General features: G+C 44.7%; 1 protein-coding gene across 1 annotated transcript in view; it reads left to right on the top strand.

Moving 5' to 3' along the window:
* The window catches only part of PCOAH_00030620 (Uncharacterized protein), a gene marked incomplete at both ends in the record, with an annotated part of 30,832 nt that extends 14,128 nt beyond the window's left edge, over positions 1 to 16,704 (top strand). The window contains 2 exons of the mRNA XM_020059863.1: positions 75 to 2,019; positions 2,153 to 16,704. Coding sequence (XP_019915326.1) covers positions 75 to 2,019; positions 2,153 to 16,704 — 16,497 coding nt within the window. The remainder of the gene's footprint in view (positions 1 to 74; positions 2,020 to 2,152) is intronic.
* Between the last annotated feature and the right edge of the window lie 33 nt (positions 16,705 to 16,737).

The raw sequence follows: 16,737 nt of genomic DNA, 5'->3' as shown, positions 1-16,737 counted from the left end.
TGTTTGAGAAATTTGCCTTTTTGAAAGAAGAAGAAAAGTTCCTGTTTTGTCTTATTTTCCGATTTCTCCTGCAGGATAAGAACCACTTCTACAGCTACTACTATAGCACGGAGTTATCCCTCTTCATTTTCAACGCCATCATTTCTTTGAATAACTTTAGCCGTAACCTGGAGCAGCCCTACATGTTCTCACGAGGGTTTACACCCCTCTCGATGCACCACACAGATGAAGTAACAATGCGGAAGAAGCACTTCCAGAATTTCCACCTAAAGAAGGAAAACCTAATCCCGTTTATTCAAAGAAAGGAAAAGGAACTGCTCAGTCTGGGGTCTATAATAAACATGGAGGTGACGAACAAAGCTATATACTTCAACAACACCATCCATATGTTGAATTTTATTATAAAGGATTATAAGAAGAATAAATTCGTAAACTATGCCAACTCCGATGTGAACAACAGTTTGTTCTACCTGGCCTACAACTACCCTATCATTAACGTCAACCCGAAGCAGCAGGACCTTCTGACCCTCTACCTAAGAAGCATATACACACATAATGAGAATTTTCGAAATATTAACAATTTGGTTTATATATATAGCAACTTCTTTTACAATTTCCACAATTTGTTTTTGTTCCTGAATAAGAAGAACGACCTTTTCCTTTCGATGTTCAAGCTGAGGTTCAAGGGGAAATGCTCCCCGGAGATGCGTAACTTTTTCTATGACGCGGGGGAGGAAATGGCAAGCCACGCCGTTGGCAAGGAAGCAGATCCGATCGATGGGGTAACTGACCAGGCTGACCGGTCTATTTCCCCACCCACGATTGGCAACTACGATCTGGCCATACACAACTGCGTGAGCGAAGTGTTCTACCTGTACGACGGCATCTTGTACGACGTGAACGAAACGGAAAACATCGACTACTACTTCCAGGGAGGAGAAGCTTACCTGAATTTTGTGCGTGACAGAAACATGGATTACCACCAGGAGAGGGAAGACCTCCTGTATGAACAGAACGAGAGGGAGCGTAACGAAGCGAACGAAATGGACGACGACGTGGAGAGACGCATCGAAGAGGTGCTTCGCAGGGAACTGGTCACCACAGGCAATGGGCCGAACGAAATAAATAGCAACGCAATCAACAGCACCAAGGACAACTCCAATATCTTGAAGAACAAAAATACAAACAAGAGGAAAAAAAACGAAAAAAATGAAAATTTCCTTCACGAACCGGAGTTAGAAAGAGATATAATGAATATAAGGTTTACGAAGAAGGAGTTCCTTGGAAAGAACCTACCTTCCTTTTTTTATTTCAGATCACTCATGTATAATCATAAAAGTGTTAAGAATAGTAAGTCGTCCGATGTGGTACATGCAAATTGTTCCTCCTCCAGTGCACCAAGGAAATTCTTCTACATCTCGCTCCTCTTCAACATTGACTTTTACAACATCCGAGGAATGCACATTGAAAATAAGTTGGTGTCGGATCGAACTTTACTCATTAATAAAATTTTGAAGGACAACAAGGGCAGATTGCTAAATGTGAAGGTCTTCCACCTGTACAATATTTTTTCCAAGATTATTGAACTTCACTACGAGGGAAAGAAGAACAAAAACAGCAGAAGCAACAACAACCACCACAGCAACAGTAGCAGCGGCCACGGGAACAACGCTGAGGACGGGTTCATCAATGGACTGGATTACAAAACGGACGAGGATTTTTACTACAAGGTGAAGATGAATCCCTCCTACTTCTTCCTCCTGTATGCTATTAAAAACGACTACGACAAGAAGAGCAAGAACAAGCTGATTTTTATGAATGTAAATTCTGACGTAGAAAGCTATATTGAGGACAAGAAGGATAGTACTTACAAGTTTGACCTAAACATTTTGCTTATCCCCATTTCTTCTCACATTGTTCTGAGCAAGTACAATGGCAATATCAACCTTTTCAATGACAACGACTACCCGCTCATTACGTTTAAGTTCCTCACCCCCACGTATGACGTGGTCTGCATAGGTAGGCAAGGCTGCACTAGACGTTGCCCCGCATTACCACCGATCATTTCGCATGTACGTTTCGCTTGTGTGTTCACATTTGCGTGGCCAATTATTCACGTTCAGTGCATTCTCATTTCCCCCCCAACCCGCAGGCATGATCATCTGCTACTCGAAGCTGCTCCTCCAGGACTACATCCTAAACTGGTTTATCCCAAAAATAAAGGAGCGCAAATTAATCAAAGAAGATCTAGAAATAAAACTGGAGGAAATCAACGTCTATGAAGAATCCGAACTGAATTGCCTGGAGAAAATTAGGAAGTTCTCCTGCAGCATTAAGAAGCTTCTGAAAAAATACAACAATACCATAGTGATCCAGCTGAAGAAAATTCACAACATGAATAACGTACATATAAAGTGCATAGAGAATTCTAAGCTGGACAAAAGGAACTTCTGTTCCAACTGTAAGAGCAACTATGTTTGCCTATGCCAGAAGATTAAAAAGGAAGAGCTCAGAAAAAAAATGAATTACATTAAGGGTCAAGAGAAGATGATCAAGGCGATTAGAAGCAACTGCGAAATTAACCTCGAAAATCTCACTGGAGAAGACACCAATAAGAAGCGGAGTCAAACTTCTAACACGCGAAGTGGTGACAACTCAGGGAAGGCAGGGTCAGTAACTGGTATACCAACAACGAACGTGCCGGATGAGCTTCCATGGGACGACAATTTCATGCAAACGTTATACCAAAATGAAGAACTCATGGAAGAAATGGACGTCCTGGAAAATTCCTATCGATCGACGAACAGCTCAGTCCTCTCTGTGTCCAGTGACAACATTTCAAACTTTTCCGGAGACGACAACTGCATTTTGGACGAAATGGAAAACACCACCATTATATTTAATAACGCCCTGTATGAGGATGAGGACCTTTTGCGAAATGAAAAGAAAACACAGGAAAAAAATGGCACAGGGGGAGATCAATCTTATGTAAATCCAATTGAGGGAAACAGAGGAAAGAGAGATGTCACAACGTGCAGTCTTGGATGCACCGGTGTTGGATGCGGGGGTGTTTGCAGTGGTGCATGTGGAACTGGGTATAACGCCCTCTGCAGTGGTGTGTGTGGAGGTACTTGTGTTGGCACATGCGGACCCACATGTAGCTGTGCTTGTGCCACCACCCCACGTGATAACGCAATCGAACGAAACCTTAGAAAGAACAACGCAAAAAATGACATCGAGGAAATCCTCCTATTCGAGTTTGAAAAGTTGAGCACAGAACATGTAAAAGACGTGTATACAATACAGAAGAAGTTTGAAAAATATACGGAGGGTCTTTACAGCAAAATGATGAATGAGATAGCGAAGAAAAGGGAAGCCAGTAAAAAAGTCAAGGGGGAAGAAGAACACCACAGCAAGGACATATCGAAAGGGTCTGGACGAAGCATCACCAACGCGGTTAGTGAAAGAAAGGAACAAAGGAAAATATTAGACAGTCAAACGGAGAAAATTTTGGAGGAAGAAAGTGTTGTGGTTACCCAGGATCAGCAGGACAAAGCGGCACAGACATCCAAACATGACACGAACGACTTGAAGACATCTGCCGATGCTTTGCCAAAGAAGGGAGAACAGAGTAAAGCCCAAGAAGACAGCACTTCGCATCAACCCACTAGTAACAATAAACGCGGTGCTAAGAACACCAAGGCTGAAAAAGGCGTAAGTAGTAACAACGCAGGGGTTAAGAACAAACGGGTTGTGGAAAACAGTACTGGTGCGAATGACCACGAGCAGGTGGACAGTTTGACCCCCAAGGAGGAGAAAGCGGACCAGGGAAGTACGAAAGAGGGTGCGAAAAAAGTGGAAGCCATTAGTAAGAAGAAAAGCGGCAAAGTCAAAAGTGACGACGTGAAAGGAGGCGAAAGTAAGGGTGCAAAGAAGAAAGCGGACCAAGGAATTAGCACCATGAAGGAAGGAGACGTCACGCAAAAGGGCGTTAGCGAGAGCGAAATGGAGGAGGAGACGGACAAGCCAAGCGGGAAAAAGAGTAAGCAGGCCAAGGAGAAGAAGCAGAAAGGAGGAGACAAAGGGAAGGAAAGCAAAGAAGAAGGAGGAACGAAAAAGGAAGAAACGAAGAAAGGCGATACCAAGAAGGTGGGCGCCGAAACGGTTGAAGGAATCGGAGGGGAAGAGGAAAAAGCAGAACCCCAAATGGTCGAAGATGAGAACGTGGAGGATGCCATTAATAACTACTTCTGCAAAAACATTTCGGAGCAGATCGAAAAAATGGACAAAGTGGACACCGTCGCAGCGTACCTTTATAACGAGTTGGTAGAAATAACAAAGAAGAAACTGAAGAAAAACGTAATACGGGTAGACAACCTATCGGCAGAAGGGTACTTGACCATAGGGGAGGAATTCCTGAGCGCCATGAATGAGTTGATTCTCAAATTGAACCTTAAGTTTGGATCAGAGGAAGGTACGAAGAAGCACCTTTCAAGTGGCGTCACCAGCGTAAGCACAATGTCCAGTGGAATAAAGGGCAACAAAGGAGGAGCAACAATAAACGCGGCAGTAGGAGCAACCCCCACGGAAAGGAACACCGACGGTGACCATAATAAAAAGAGTACTTCCAAAGATGTTATTACGGAAGAACGGAAGGAAAAAAAAGTAACGAACAAGCACAATATATATGACAATGAAAATATGATCAAATTGCTAAACATGCTGAAGAGAAAATTGATTTCAAAAATTCTCCTGCCAGATAGCCAAAGTGATAAAAGCAAAGCGAGAAATAAAAAAATTGTAAAAAAAAAAAAACAAGTGGATATTAAATACATTTGTGAAATTTTCAGAAGGGAATATATTTTCCACGACAAACTTTTAATCTTAACACAACACATTTTGGACATAAACATTAGGACAAATATCTTCCTCTTTGTGTACCTCTTTGCTGGCAATTATTTCTCCCTCATCGATTTGGATTTCCTGCTTAACAATATTACCTACCTGAATGACTATGTGTATTATAATAAGGTCAACGTGGAGGAGTCGCTTTTCTTCGGAGTAGATAGTTGCTCTACCAGCAGCGCAACAGCGGTGGAAACAGCAGGAAGGACGACACAAAAAGAGGATCAACAATTATCAAAACAGGAAAAAACGACCACCATTCTTCGGAGCCAACACGGGAATGCAAAAAGCGAGGCATCCACAGAAGTGCTAACCAACAATAACCAAAGTGGAAAGAAAAAAAAGAAAAAGAAAAACACACCAAATGGCGTAGTGATGGACGACGCAGACGATGACCTTGACAATGATGATGAGGGGGAAGTTGACTACGATGACGACGACGACGATGAAGGAAGAAGAAAAAAAATAATAATAAAAAACGCACAAGATGAGACCCCAGAAGAAGATGTACTAATCAACATAAACATTAGCAAAATTATTTACGTGCTTATTCTCATCAGTAACAAAAAAATTCTTGCTCATCTGGTGGAGGAGAGATCCCCTAGATCGCTCAGTCCCAATTACTTTCTCGAACTGAATAAGAACTACTACCAACTGGTGAACACGGAATATTTGCAAATTATGAAGGAGGGGTATGCAAAGGACTGGAGTGAGAATTTCGAGAAGGACGTGGCTTTCTTCGATAGCCTCAACGTGGATGAGCTTGTAGTAAATGGTACGACTACTTCTGATGACAATGTTGCCAGCTCTGGGGAGGTTTCCCATCCATTTGGCAATGACAGGAAGAAGAATGACGCTGGAGATAAGAAACACGATTTGGGAGAAGGAAAAAAAGGAGACCCCCTAATTTTAGCAGACAGTGAGCTAGCCGTCATGAACGAAAACGACCCCATGCATGAAAGGACCCTGCGGAAATACATCCACTTGCACAATTTGATCAAATTTAAGTTGAACTTTAATATTGCCATGAGGAAAATTAACTACATGAAGGAGAAGGATTCCACCTCTTCCTTCTACGCCCTAGTGTTTAAATACAATAGTGACTTGATAAGAGGTTTGCATAGTCGGCTCCCCCACCAGGCAACAAAGACGCGCTCGCTTCCTCACCGAGCAGGCAACGGGGAATGTAAGGCAAAGGATCAATTACCCGCAACTGCTACCATCCATAGTAGTAGTGGTAAGGACCTCCAGGTTAGCGTTAAAGACATCGGAAGGATGAAGGAAATTTATGAAAAGTTCGCCTCAAGGAATGCCAAGCCAAACCTAATAAAGGACCTCTACAGTAGGAACGTCGAAATTAACCAGCTACTGATGAACACGTTCTTGGACAAGGGCAGTTGTTTGAATCAGCCCCCGAGTGGCACCACGAAAAAAGGACAACAGCACCACGTCGCTAAAGCAGATGCATTGACCAACACGAAGGAGGTGAAGATAAATCTGCCCAAGGTGGGCCCCATTAATGACGACTCACAGAGTGAAATTCAATTGGGGGCAGGAAACAGGCCCCACGATAAGAAGGTATCAGTAGTAGTAGGTACGATGCTGAAGAATAATTACGCCTCGTTGTATGACCAGTCACCCTCCAACAAGAACAGCACCAATTTGAAGGTCTCTGGTGCACAGGGTCAGATCACCGACGGAGTTGCACCCATCATAAGTAGCAACAATAAGGGAAAGAAGGCAACCACGGTGGATGGAGGAAAAAATGTCTCCAGCAGCGCGAATGAAGTTGATTCTCCGGTGGAAGACGCAAAAGGTGGAAAGGCAGCCCCCACGTCAGTTCCCACATCGCCCACAGGGGCATCACCAGGAAATGAAGGCACAATAAGTGCGGTGACTAGCATGAGTAGTAACATGAACGCAGGTGCGGGTGCTTCCAATTTGCAAATCGGAATGGGTATAAGTACCACCCCTAATATAAACAGCACCCTGCAACCGAATATTAGCACCATGGCCGCACAGATCAAGTTTGCCAAGAAGAGCAAATTCAAAAGAATCTTCAATAAAGACATTCCATACATTTGCAACGAAGGAGAAACGTGGATGGTCATTTATAAGCCCGCATACTATCACTGCTCAGCGTATACATCCCACAACAGATATAATTTCCTAGTAAACATTAACAAATATAGTGATTACTTTTACAACATTTTAGAAAAAATCTGCCTCAAATGTAAAATGAAGACGAAGTTTATGTGTATCCCATGTAAAGAAATGGAGAACATTTGCAACAAGTGTGAAAATATTGTAGCGAGATTTTGCAAGAAATGTAATTTATTAATAAAAAAGAATCGAGATGTTCTAAAAATTATTAACAGTATATCTTTGAATGACGTTATATATAGTGGTCGGGTGGAGTCATTTCACCTCTACATGATGAAGTCCTTTCCTCATTTGGAGACGGTTAAGAAATGGCACAAGTTGGAATGCGGATTGTGTCACCGTATTGATTTGGAAACCTCAGGTAGCTTGATCATTGCTAAAACGAAGGATGCTCGTGATTTCCTCTTTGACCAATTTAGAAAAAGAAATGTATACAAGGAATACCTATTACTGTGCCATGGGCGGATTAAGAAGAAGAAAGGATGTATTAATAAATCTATACAGACACACGAGTATAACAACTTCCATAGCAAAAGTCACTTCAGTTTGGTCGTGAAGACGGGTGGCACGGATGCCTACACAGAGTATAACTGCGTCAAAGTTTTCAAACTTAAAAGGAAGATTGAGGACATCGTGCAGGAGATCTTATCTGGAAAATACAACTGCAACAGTACCGTTAAGAAGGACATAAACAAGGAAATATACTGCAATGATTATTACAAATTTTTGGATGACGACAAGAGGAATTTTGCCACTGTTATTCAGCGCTTCTTCGTTCAACAGGTCAAGCCATCTTCCAATGGGGACACACCAGACAGCACCGATCCAGTGACCAACGGGAATACCAGCTATCCATGTGAAAATCCCATGTATGACACCCCCATACTGGAAGGCAACGATAACGATTCATTCCTACAGAGGAGCACCTGCAGAGTTGTCCTAAACTACCACTCCGATTCGCAAATCGATGAACTTACAAAAGGGGAGGGAAAGAAGAAGGCAAGAAAATGGATTAACAAAAATGAAAGAGGTAAGGAATATTCCACGCAGGGTCTCGACAAGGACGAACACGAAGCAGCCACATCGGAAGACGAACTAAACAACACTCTGTCCAAACGGGAGGCACTACTGAAAAAGCTGAACATGTCCAAGGGGGACAAAAACAGTAATAGACATAATAAGTACGATAACCGTTTAGGCTACCCAGCCGTGAAGAGAAATGTGTGCCACCACCTCTGCTTTAGATGCAACTCCATCTCGGAAGAATATTTCCAAATCGATCCCAAAGAAGTAGAAAATTACACCAAAGAATTCACCCTCTGTAATGTGAAGATCCACACAGGTAGAACCCACCAAATACGGGTTCATATGAGACATATAGGACACCCCCTAGTGGCAGACAAGAAGTACCTGAACCCGTCCCTCAGCAATTTAGACAAGTACTGGTGCTTCAGAATGTTCCTGCACTCCGTCATCCTCGAGTTCAACAACCCTGACTACTACTTTTACAGCATAAATGAAGATTTGAAAAAAAAGAAAAAAATCTACACAACTGGTGGTGCTGGCGGGGTCACCTCCATGGGTGGTTCACCTTACAAAGTTCCAGACAGAACTGTCAAGGCTATATGTCCCCTCGCCAGCGACCTACAAACCGTGTTGGAGAACGAGCTCGAAGTTGCAGAAAGTTTGGAAGATGAAAATAGCTACGTCAATCGTATCCTCAAAATGAACATTAATGATAAGCGAAATGAGGCCATGAAGATCTCCAGACAGAGGACCACCACGGAGGAGCCAACCAAAGAGGACGGTGATCGCGATTGGGAGATGAATGTGACGCCTACCCGTGGGGTTAGTGCACCAACTGGCAAGGTGACCGACCAGACCGGCACGAAAAACGCAGCGGAAGAGAGATACCACGAGGGAGACGACCGAAATGAGTATGACGATTATGAGGAACTTGATGAGTTCGGCCAATTCGATGAGGATGAGGAGGTAAATGAGGTGGTCGCTGAGAAGGGGGAAGACGACCCCGACCTGGACGATGAGGAGGAAAGTGATGACGAAAACGATGAGGACGAGGAAGATGATGAAGAGGATGACGAAGACAGCGAGGATGATGATGATGACGACGAGGAAGAGGAAGAAGAAGAGGAAGCGGAAAACGTTGCCATCTACGCTGGAGGAGACCACACAAGAAGTGTGCACGATACGCAGGAGCATGCACAAGGGTCAGTCAACCTGGCAGGCGAGGAAAAGACACCATTAAAGAAGAAGGGACCGAAAAGAGGACAAAGTGAACCGCTCCTAACACAGCTGCTGGAACAGGAGAAGGAAGACGATCCCCCCCTTGATGGTACCAAAAAGACATCCGGAAAGATCAAAGAGCTTAAGGAGAAGAGAAAATCAAGCACAGCAGGAGGGGTCAGTGTAGACGGCGCGTCATATTTAGAGTCAGACAAGGAATGGGCTGATGAAGAAGAAGAACAACAACATGAAGAGGAGGAGCAAGAGCAACCCCTCAGTGACGCATCACTGCTATGTACGAACAAAAAAACGATCTTCAAATTGCACTATAACGATATTTTCCACATGAAAAAGAACTCACCAGAGGGAGAAGTAAACGAAGGAGAAACAACGCCACACAGCAATGGTGGTGATGTGCAGGCATACAAATTGACAGAGGAGAATCACAACAGTGCCATTGGCCAAGCAATAGACGACGAGATTAACAGAAAGCTTAGAACAGACTTTATCTTCCTCCTGAACGAAGCTAAAATAGTGATTGATAGCATAATACGAAACAGCTTTATTTATAAGACATATTTTTACTTTTCCAAGCTGAGGAAGACCCTCTTTTATATTTTAGGCGCCTTTGGAAAAGATGCTTTGAGGAAGAAGAAGAGTTATGTAGAATTGAATTTAACGGAAGAGATGTTTAAGGAGGTGGGAGATAAAGTCGAGAGGAGAGTACCAGTGGAGTTCCTGCATGAGCTGATTTTGTGTCTGTCTTACCTGTTTAAAAATAATCTGCATGTGAAGAAACGGAAGGGAGATATCGTTGTGTATGCCCTGAGGAAGCACGTGAAGTTCCCCCAGGTGGAAAGTGGCGATACGGTAGACGCAGTACCTGTGAAGAGTTCCCACCCTCATGACCAAGCTAACCGAACGAGCGAAACGAAAAGCATCGTGATGACCCACTTCCACAACATCCTGTACAACCTAAACTATGCACTGAAGCAAAAAGGAATAAACACATGCCAAAAACTCAAGAGCCAAATTGTGGGTAGCACAAAAAGCGTTTATTTAAAAATCACATGCATTTTTACCATCATCATGAAAAAGCTTAACGCACAGGTGTATCTCCGAGAAGACTTCCACACGGTCAACTTCATAAAGAACAAAAATATGTTTAGGCTGAATAGCGTGGAGCAGTTTTTCGTTTTATACAAATTTTACGAGGAGAAAAAGGAACTAACGGAACGTAGGCTAGCCAGCATTAGCAGCATCAGTAGCATCAGGAGGGGCAAGGTGGCAAATACGAAGGTGAAAAACAGGGCAGCGGAAAATCATCTCATGGAAAAAATAAAAAAGATATTCTTTAAGGTCCACAAGGAGGAGGAGAAGATCAGAGGCACTACCAACGTTCTACAGGAGGAGTATGGGCAAGTCAAGCAGGCAGAGCGGCAACAAGATCAACGGATCCATGACGCTGCGTACTACCGGGAGAGGGGCGAACTACCCTATTATGTGCACACCGACCGTCACGACCAGATTAGCAGAAACGAAGAGATCACTCAGAAAAATCAAGGCATCAGTAGGAGCTTCGGCATCATCGAGGACCATGCACACATCGACCTGGATGCCCGACTCAGGAAGGAGCACTACCTGGAGGGACGGAAGGGAAACCCCTATATGGGCAACTTCGAGCCGTTCGACAACTTTGGTCCCTTCGACACCATGGCCCGCATGCAAGCTCTTGGAGGAAAGCCAAACGGGGAAGGAATGGAAAATTTGCACCATTTGTCAAACATGCAGGGAGCACAGAATGTAGGTAGCTTGGCCAACCTGCCCACCCTGCAAAGGTGCCGAAACGAGAACAGAGATCACTTGGCAAACTTGGAATACATGCTACGCATGGAGGGAGAGCGGGGCGCCAGATATGATGGCATTTCTCCCTTCGATGAGGAAAGCAAACTAGCCAACGAACTTTTAAAAAAAAGCAACTACAATAGATTGGTTGGCAGTAGTGGCCACCTCCCCTTGGATCAGCACAGTCAACACAGTGCCTACCTGCTCAGTACAGGTGACCCGCTGAAGGGAAAATTCGAAGTGATGAAAGGTCTAGACGAAGAAGCCGCCCGGGAAGCGCAGCAAATGATGCTCATGGGTAAGGAGAGCGGCAACAGCAATGGCCAGTATGAGCTTCGCCAGAACAGTCATTTACCAGGGTTCTGTAGCAATATGCCTCCAAGCGGTTTATTGAACAAGGGTTACGCACACCAACGAGGAGCCATCCCATTTGTGGAAGCGGCAGATGGGGAAAAAAGTCAGAGAGAAAACAAAACGGCGTTCTTTAGCTTTGGTGAAAGTAGGAACATGTTTAACCATGGAGGTGGTAATCATCAAGGGTCGTACGGGGGAAGTGGCGGCTACAGGAAGGGAGGTGTAGAAGATATAGGTGTGGAAGGCGTAGGAAGAGTTGGCCGAGAATTGGTACCCACCGGCGAGGAAGGAAAGTATGACATTAAAGGACGGGATGCCAGGGGGTACGAAGTGGAACGCATGCACCAGATGGAGTTAATGCGCCGTGCAGAGCACATAGATCTTAACCACGTGGGGGAGGAGGAGGATGACGAAGAAAACGGGTACAACAACTTCATCAAGGAAATCGAACGGATAAAAATGGAAACGAACAAATGTCAGGAGAACTACGAAAAGGAAATGATCGAAATAAAAAAAAAAAAAAAAGAAATAAAATATATAAAGGAAACAAAAAGAGATGAAGAAATAAATCGAAAGTTTGCAGATGCCACGTTAGCCAATTTTACGCTCCTCTTATTGAACGCCTTTCAGTTGTACGGTCTAAGCATGGTAATAAAATTGCTCGTATATGAAAACGATATGATCCTCCCGCAGTTTAAAGAAAACCTGAAGCAAGACGACACCACAACGAACATTGAATTTTTTATTAACATTTCCATCGATAAAATTTTTGAATACCTATTGTTGAAAAATATTCTAAGCAATGTAAACATAAAGAGGTTAAAGGAAAAGTTCATTCAGGGACAAAGTGCATTTGAAGCCATTAGAAATGACGCCAATAATCTGATAAAGGAAAATATAAAGGAACAAAACTTTGTGTACATTTTGTATAAAGACAGATCTCGTATGTTTGATGTCTACGAAAGGAAGAAAACGATCTACAACTTTCTGATCATCCTAATCGATAAGGTCCTTCAGAAATACCTCATCAATGAATACGTTATGATTAGGCGCAATGAAATTTATGAGAAAATGCTCAGGATGCTAAATCGAAGTAGGGAGATTGTGAACAATAAGGAGAGACGCCAACCTTCTATACGATTTGGTGACAATGCGGGTAATAGTGGAACGCCTGATTATGGTTTCGTTGGTCCGGAGCAGTTTCGCCTCGAAAAGGGAGCAGTCACCATGGGGGGAGGCCTTAGCGGGGTTAGTGAAGTTAGCCCACTGGATGGTCCCTTCAGCGGATCTTTCACCGGCGGAATGGACCTGCACGACCCGCGTACCCACAGGAGGGAATTCCCCCACGGAGGCAGCGCCAGTTACATGAACTTCAACCAGGAGAGAAGAGGCAACCTGCACGAGCAGAAAATTCTGAAGGAGGTGGGTCACTTCCCCGGCATGGCCTACCCAGGTATGCACGACCACGTAAAAGGTGCACCGGTGGCGGGAACCAATCCCTACACCAGCAACAACAGCAATGCCACCAATTTGAACAAATTTCACGACCTGTATGGAAAGATCAATTACAGTGCGGAGGTGGAAAGTAGAAGCGGCATAGACGGAAGGATCGGAATGGATGATCAAATGAACCTCGATGGTAGAGTGCCAGTGAACAACCTGGGCGGCGTCCCCGGAGGAGGAAGCAGCCCCCCTATCGATAAAGGAAAGATTCTGAAAAACAGCTCCTACAATGACATCAACGCGATGCAAGTGAAGAGCAAATATGGGAATGGTCATCTCTATGGGGTCGGAAATTACAAAAGTAACTCCTTCAGCACGAACAATTTGAGTCTCCTACATCTCCAGACCAACCAGTTGGCGGCCCCGGGGAAGGGCACTGGACACAGCGGCAGTCATGGAGCATGTAGTCACACCCACATCAACTGCAGTTGCTGCCACGAGGAAACGATTAACCATTTGGCCAAGGCCCCATCGAATGAAAAGAATTTGAAAGAAATAAACCTCAGCACGAACTTGAATAGAGGAAACTACGACGCTGACCATTTCGACCACTTCTATAGCGGTGGTACCAACAGCAGAGTGTTGAACACTTATCACGACATGGAAAAGAAGATCACGCAAAAGAAAGGCGAAAATGAACATCCCCTCCTTGTACCTCCCCCCAATTACACAAGCAGCATAAGCAGTATGAGCAACCTGAGCAGCGTTGTTGGGAAGCCACACGCACGAAGTGGCCAAAGCGGAAAAGCAACGAGCATGTCCTTCCTGGATGACTTCAAAACATCCATACAGCATTTTATAAACAACAAAAATGATAAGGAGGAATTCGAAAAGGAGCAGGACAAGAAGAAGAAAAAAATCCTCGAACAGAAACACATCTTGCGAATGAAGGACAGTAGCAATAATGAGGAAAATGAGAATATTAAAAAAATGAACAGCTTTTATGAAAGTATTTTGAGCAATGCGTTGGGTCAAACGGAGGAACGGAACATGGAACCCCCTAACGTTCTGTCTGAAGCGGATCGCGAGGATGACTTGGACAGTTACGACAGGAAGAAGCAGAAGGCCCGTGAAAAGAAGAAGAAGAAAAAGGACGGAAACCTCAGCGGTGGCGATAACCACAGTGGAAAGGACCATGCGGATGAACAGGCTGATGATGCGGGTACGTACCAGTTGGACGGAAACAATGCACCCAGCACAAACGTGAATGCTTACCCACAAAGCTTTGGAAAATCCATCGGGGAGATCTTCTGCAAAAGTAATATGAGTAGAACAAACGAAGAAAAGGAAGAACAGGTAGCCATAAAGGACGCCGCTATATACCACAGCGAGCGCACAAATAGGAGTGCTAATCAGCTGAGTGCCCCCCTGATGGAGGAAAATGCCTACATGAACGAAAACCTAGAAATGAAGTATAGAGCATTATTTGCCAACGTAACGGAAAACTTCATTCACCACAACAACAATATGATGACTAAAAACAGCAACGCGAAGATGCCACAGGAATACAAGGATGCCATGCTTAACAACACAATACCGAGAGGGAATCAAGTGGAAAGTAAACGACTAGCTCAGGACTTTCGAATGAATAGCAATAATTCCGTCACGAACTATATGAATGAACTTGTCCCTCCCCCACCATCCACCTCGTCCCCCTCCTACAATAACAACAATTTGAATCGCATGGAAAAAGGCCCACATGATATGGACCTCCTGAATAGCAGCACCCCCAACGCGTTGCTATTTAAGAGGCTGGGGAATGTTGGATCGATGAGGGGCGATCTCCCCATTGGGCACTACCTGAACGAAAACAACCACGGGGGTCAGCACCTACCTAATATGAAGTACCAGAATGCACTGAAGAATAATTTCCCCTGCGGAGGAGGCGAACCTACCAAAAGCATGAGCGAGTCCAACATCGTAAATATGATGGCGGATCTAAATAACAAGGACCTCTTTAAACAAATGAACATAAATAGTGCAGGCAGTGGAAGTCACATGGTGGCGGACGCCTTTTTCCCGGAAGGTAACAACCATGGGATGATGATGGGCATGCAGAATGGCATCAGGAGGAACGTGCCGAACAAATATAGCCTGCTCGGGGTGGAGGGCACAGGCAAGTCGGTCGATCCTCGTAGCAGCAGCCACATCAGCGGTGGAAATATTAGCGGTGCAAGTGGGAGAGGCCACGTGCATCTGCACCCCTCGAACAGCTACAGCAACATATATGACGCCAAGATGAACAACTCTGTCTTTTTGAGGAAGTATGGCCACCCAAACTCCTTTTTCAACCTCGAGGAGGGGAAGGAAGAGCCCAGCAACAGCGGAAACAACCAGAGGAGCAAAGCCAATATTATACCACCAAGCGACCTGATGAACATGCACTCTGCAGAAGAGCGCAATAAGCACATGCTTTTCTTAAACAACGGATATGACATAATAAACCCAAACTGCGTGAGAAGCCCCAATACGGATGTGCCAAATGGAAAGGCCCCACACACCTACGCAGAAGTGAAGAGCATGTTTAGAGAGGGAACATCTATAAACAGCGGCAACATAAGCAGTAGTGCAAGCGGTAACAACCTGGGAATGCAGTTTAGCAACCCCCTGGGTTCCACCTATTTCAACAAAACCTATGCCAATGTAGAGCTGGCCAACAAATTTAAAGACTTCGACGAGAGGCAACAGAATTTAATTTACAGCCTGATGAAGCAGAAGGCAGACCAGGAAGGAATCAGTAGCAGCACCGCCATTGGACACCATAAAGAGAGTAAGGGCAGCAATAATAATGCCCAGTTTGGCAAAGGCAGAGGAGGAGGGGCTAGCTCTTCCGTGGAGGCAGAAATACGGAATCGAAACGCCAGCAGGAAGAAGCAAGGCAATACGAAAAAGCACACGGATGGAGAAAAGCAAAGCGTTAGCAGTACTACGCAGGACCACTTGGCAAGCTACCCAAATGCCCCCCAAAGTAAAAGCAGTAGCAACGAAATGAAACACGAACACCTGAAATTGAGCAACGGGGCAACGCAGAAGAAAAGTTCTCCCAGTTTTAAAGACATAAGCAACAGTAGCAACCCCCACACGCAAAGATCCAACATGAACTTTGGCTTCAATAGCTTGGCCGCCTATATGAATAATGCACAGGTGAAGTCGAGTGGGCGAAAGGGTGCGATGCCGTCAGAGGAGCAGCACAGTAGTGCCGCTGGAAGTGGAAGCACCATTTGGGGAGGACTACCATTTCTTCGCTTTACTAACCGTGCCCGCACGGATGAAGGACGCGGTAGCAACAAATCTGCTAACAAGAACAACTCTTATAATAGTGGTGATCCATATACAGCAGAATTTCCCACCAAAGGGGGGTTAGAAATGGGCCCAGGTGACGGGGCAAGTGCTCCTCCAAACAGCAGCGGTTTGCACCACCTACCCCTTGATGACACGTCGATAAAAATTAAGGATAATAAAATGGCTCTGTCCGGCAATAGTAATAGTGGCACCGAATCGAATACACCCAAGAAGAGCGTCGACGCAGCCCCACAGAAAAACACAAATGAGGAACAAACGCCCAAGGGAAGTGGGCCGTCCAGCAATGCTAAGGGCAGTAGCGGAAAGGGGAAAGGCAATAAGAGTAAGGGTGCGGGCAAGGGGAACAAGAACAGCGGGGGTGGCAAGAACGACAAGAGCTCCAAGTAAACCGTGTGAGAATAGCACCAAGGATCTATAGCA

Source organism: Plasmodium coatneyi, chromosome 10 (assembly GCF_001680005.1).
Source record: "Plasmodium coatneyi strain Hackeri chromosome 10, complete sequence".
NCBI classification, from domain to species: domain Eukaryota; phylum Apicomplexa; class Aconoidasida; order Haemosporida; family Plasmodiidae; genus Plasmodium; species Plasmodium coatneyi.
Note: the sequence above shows the minus strand (reverse complement) of the source record. Positions and strands in the feature narration are given on the sequence as shown.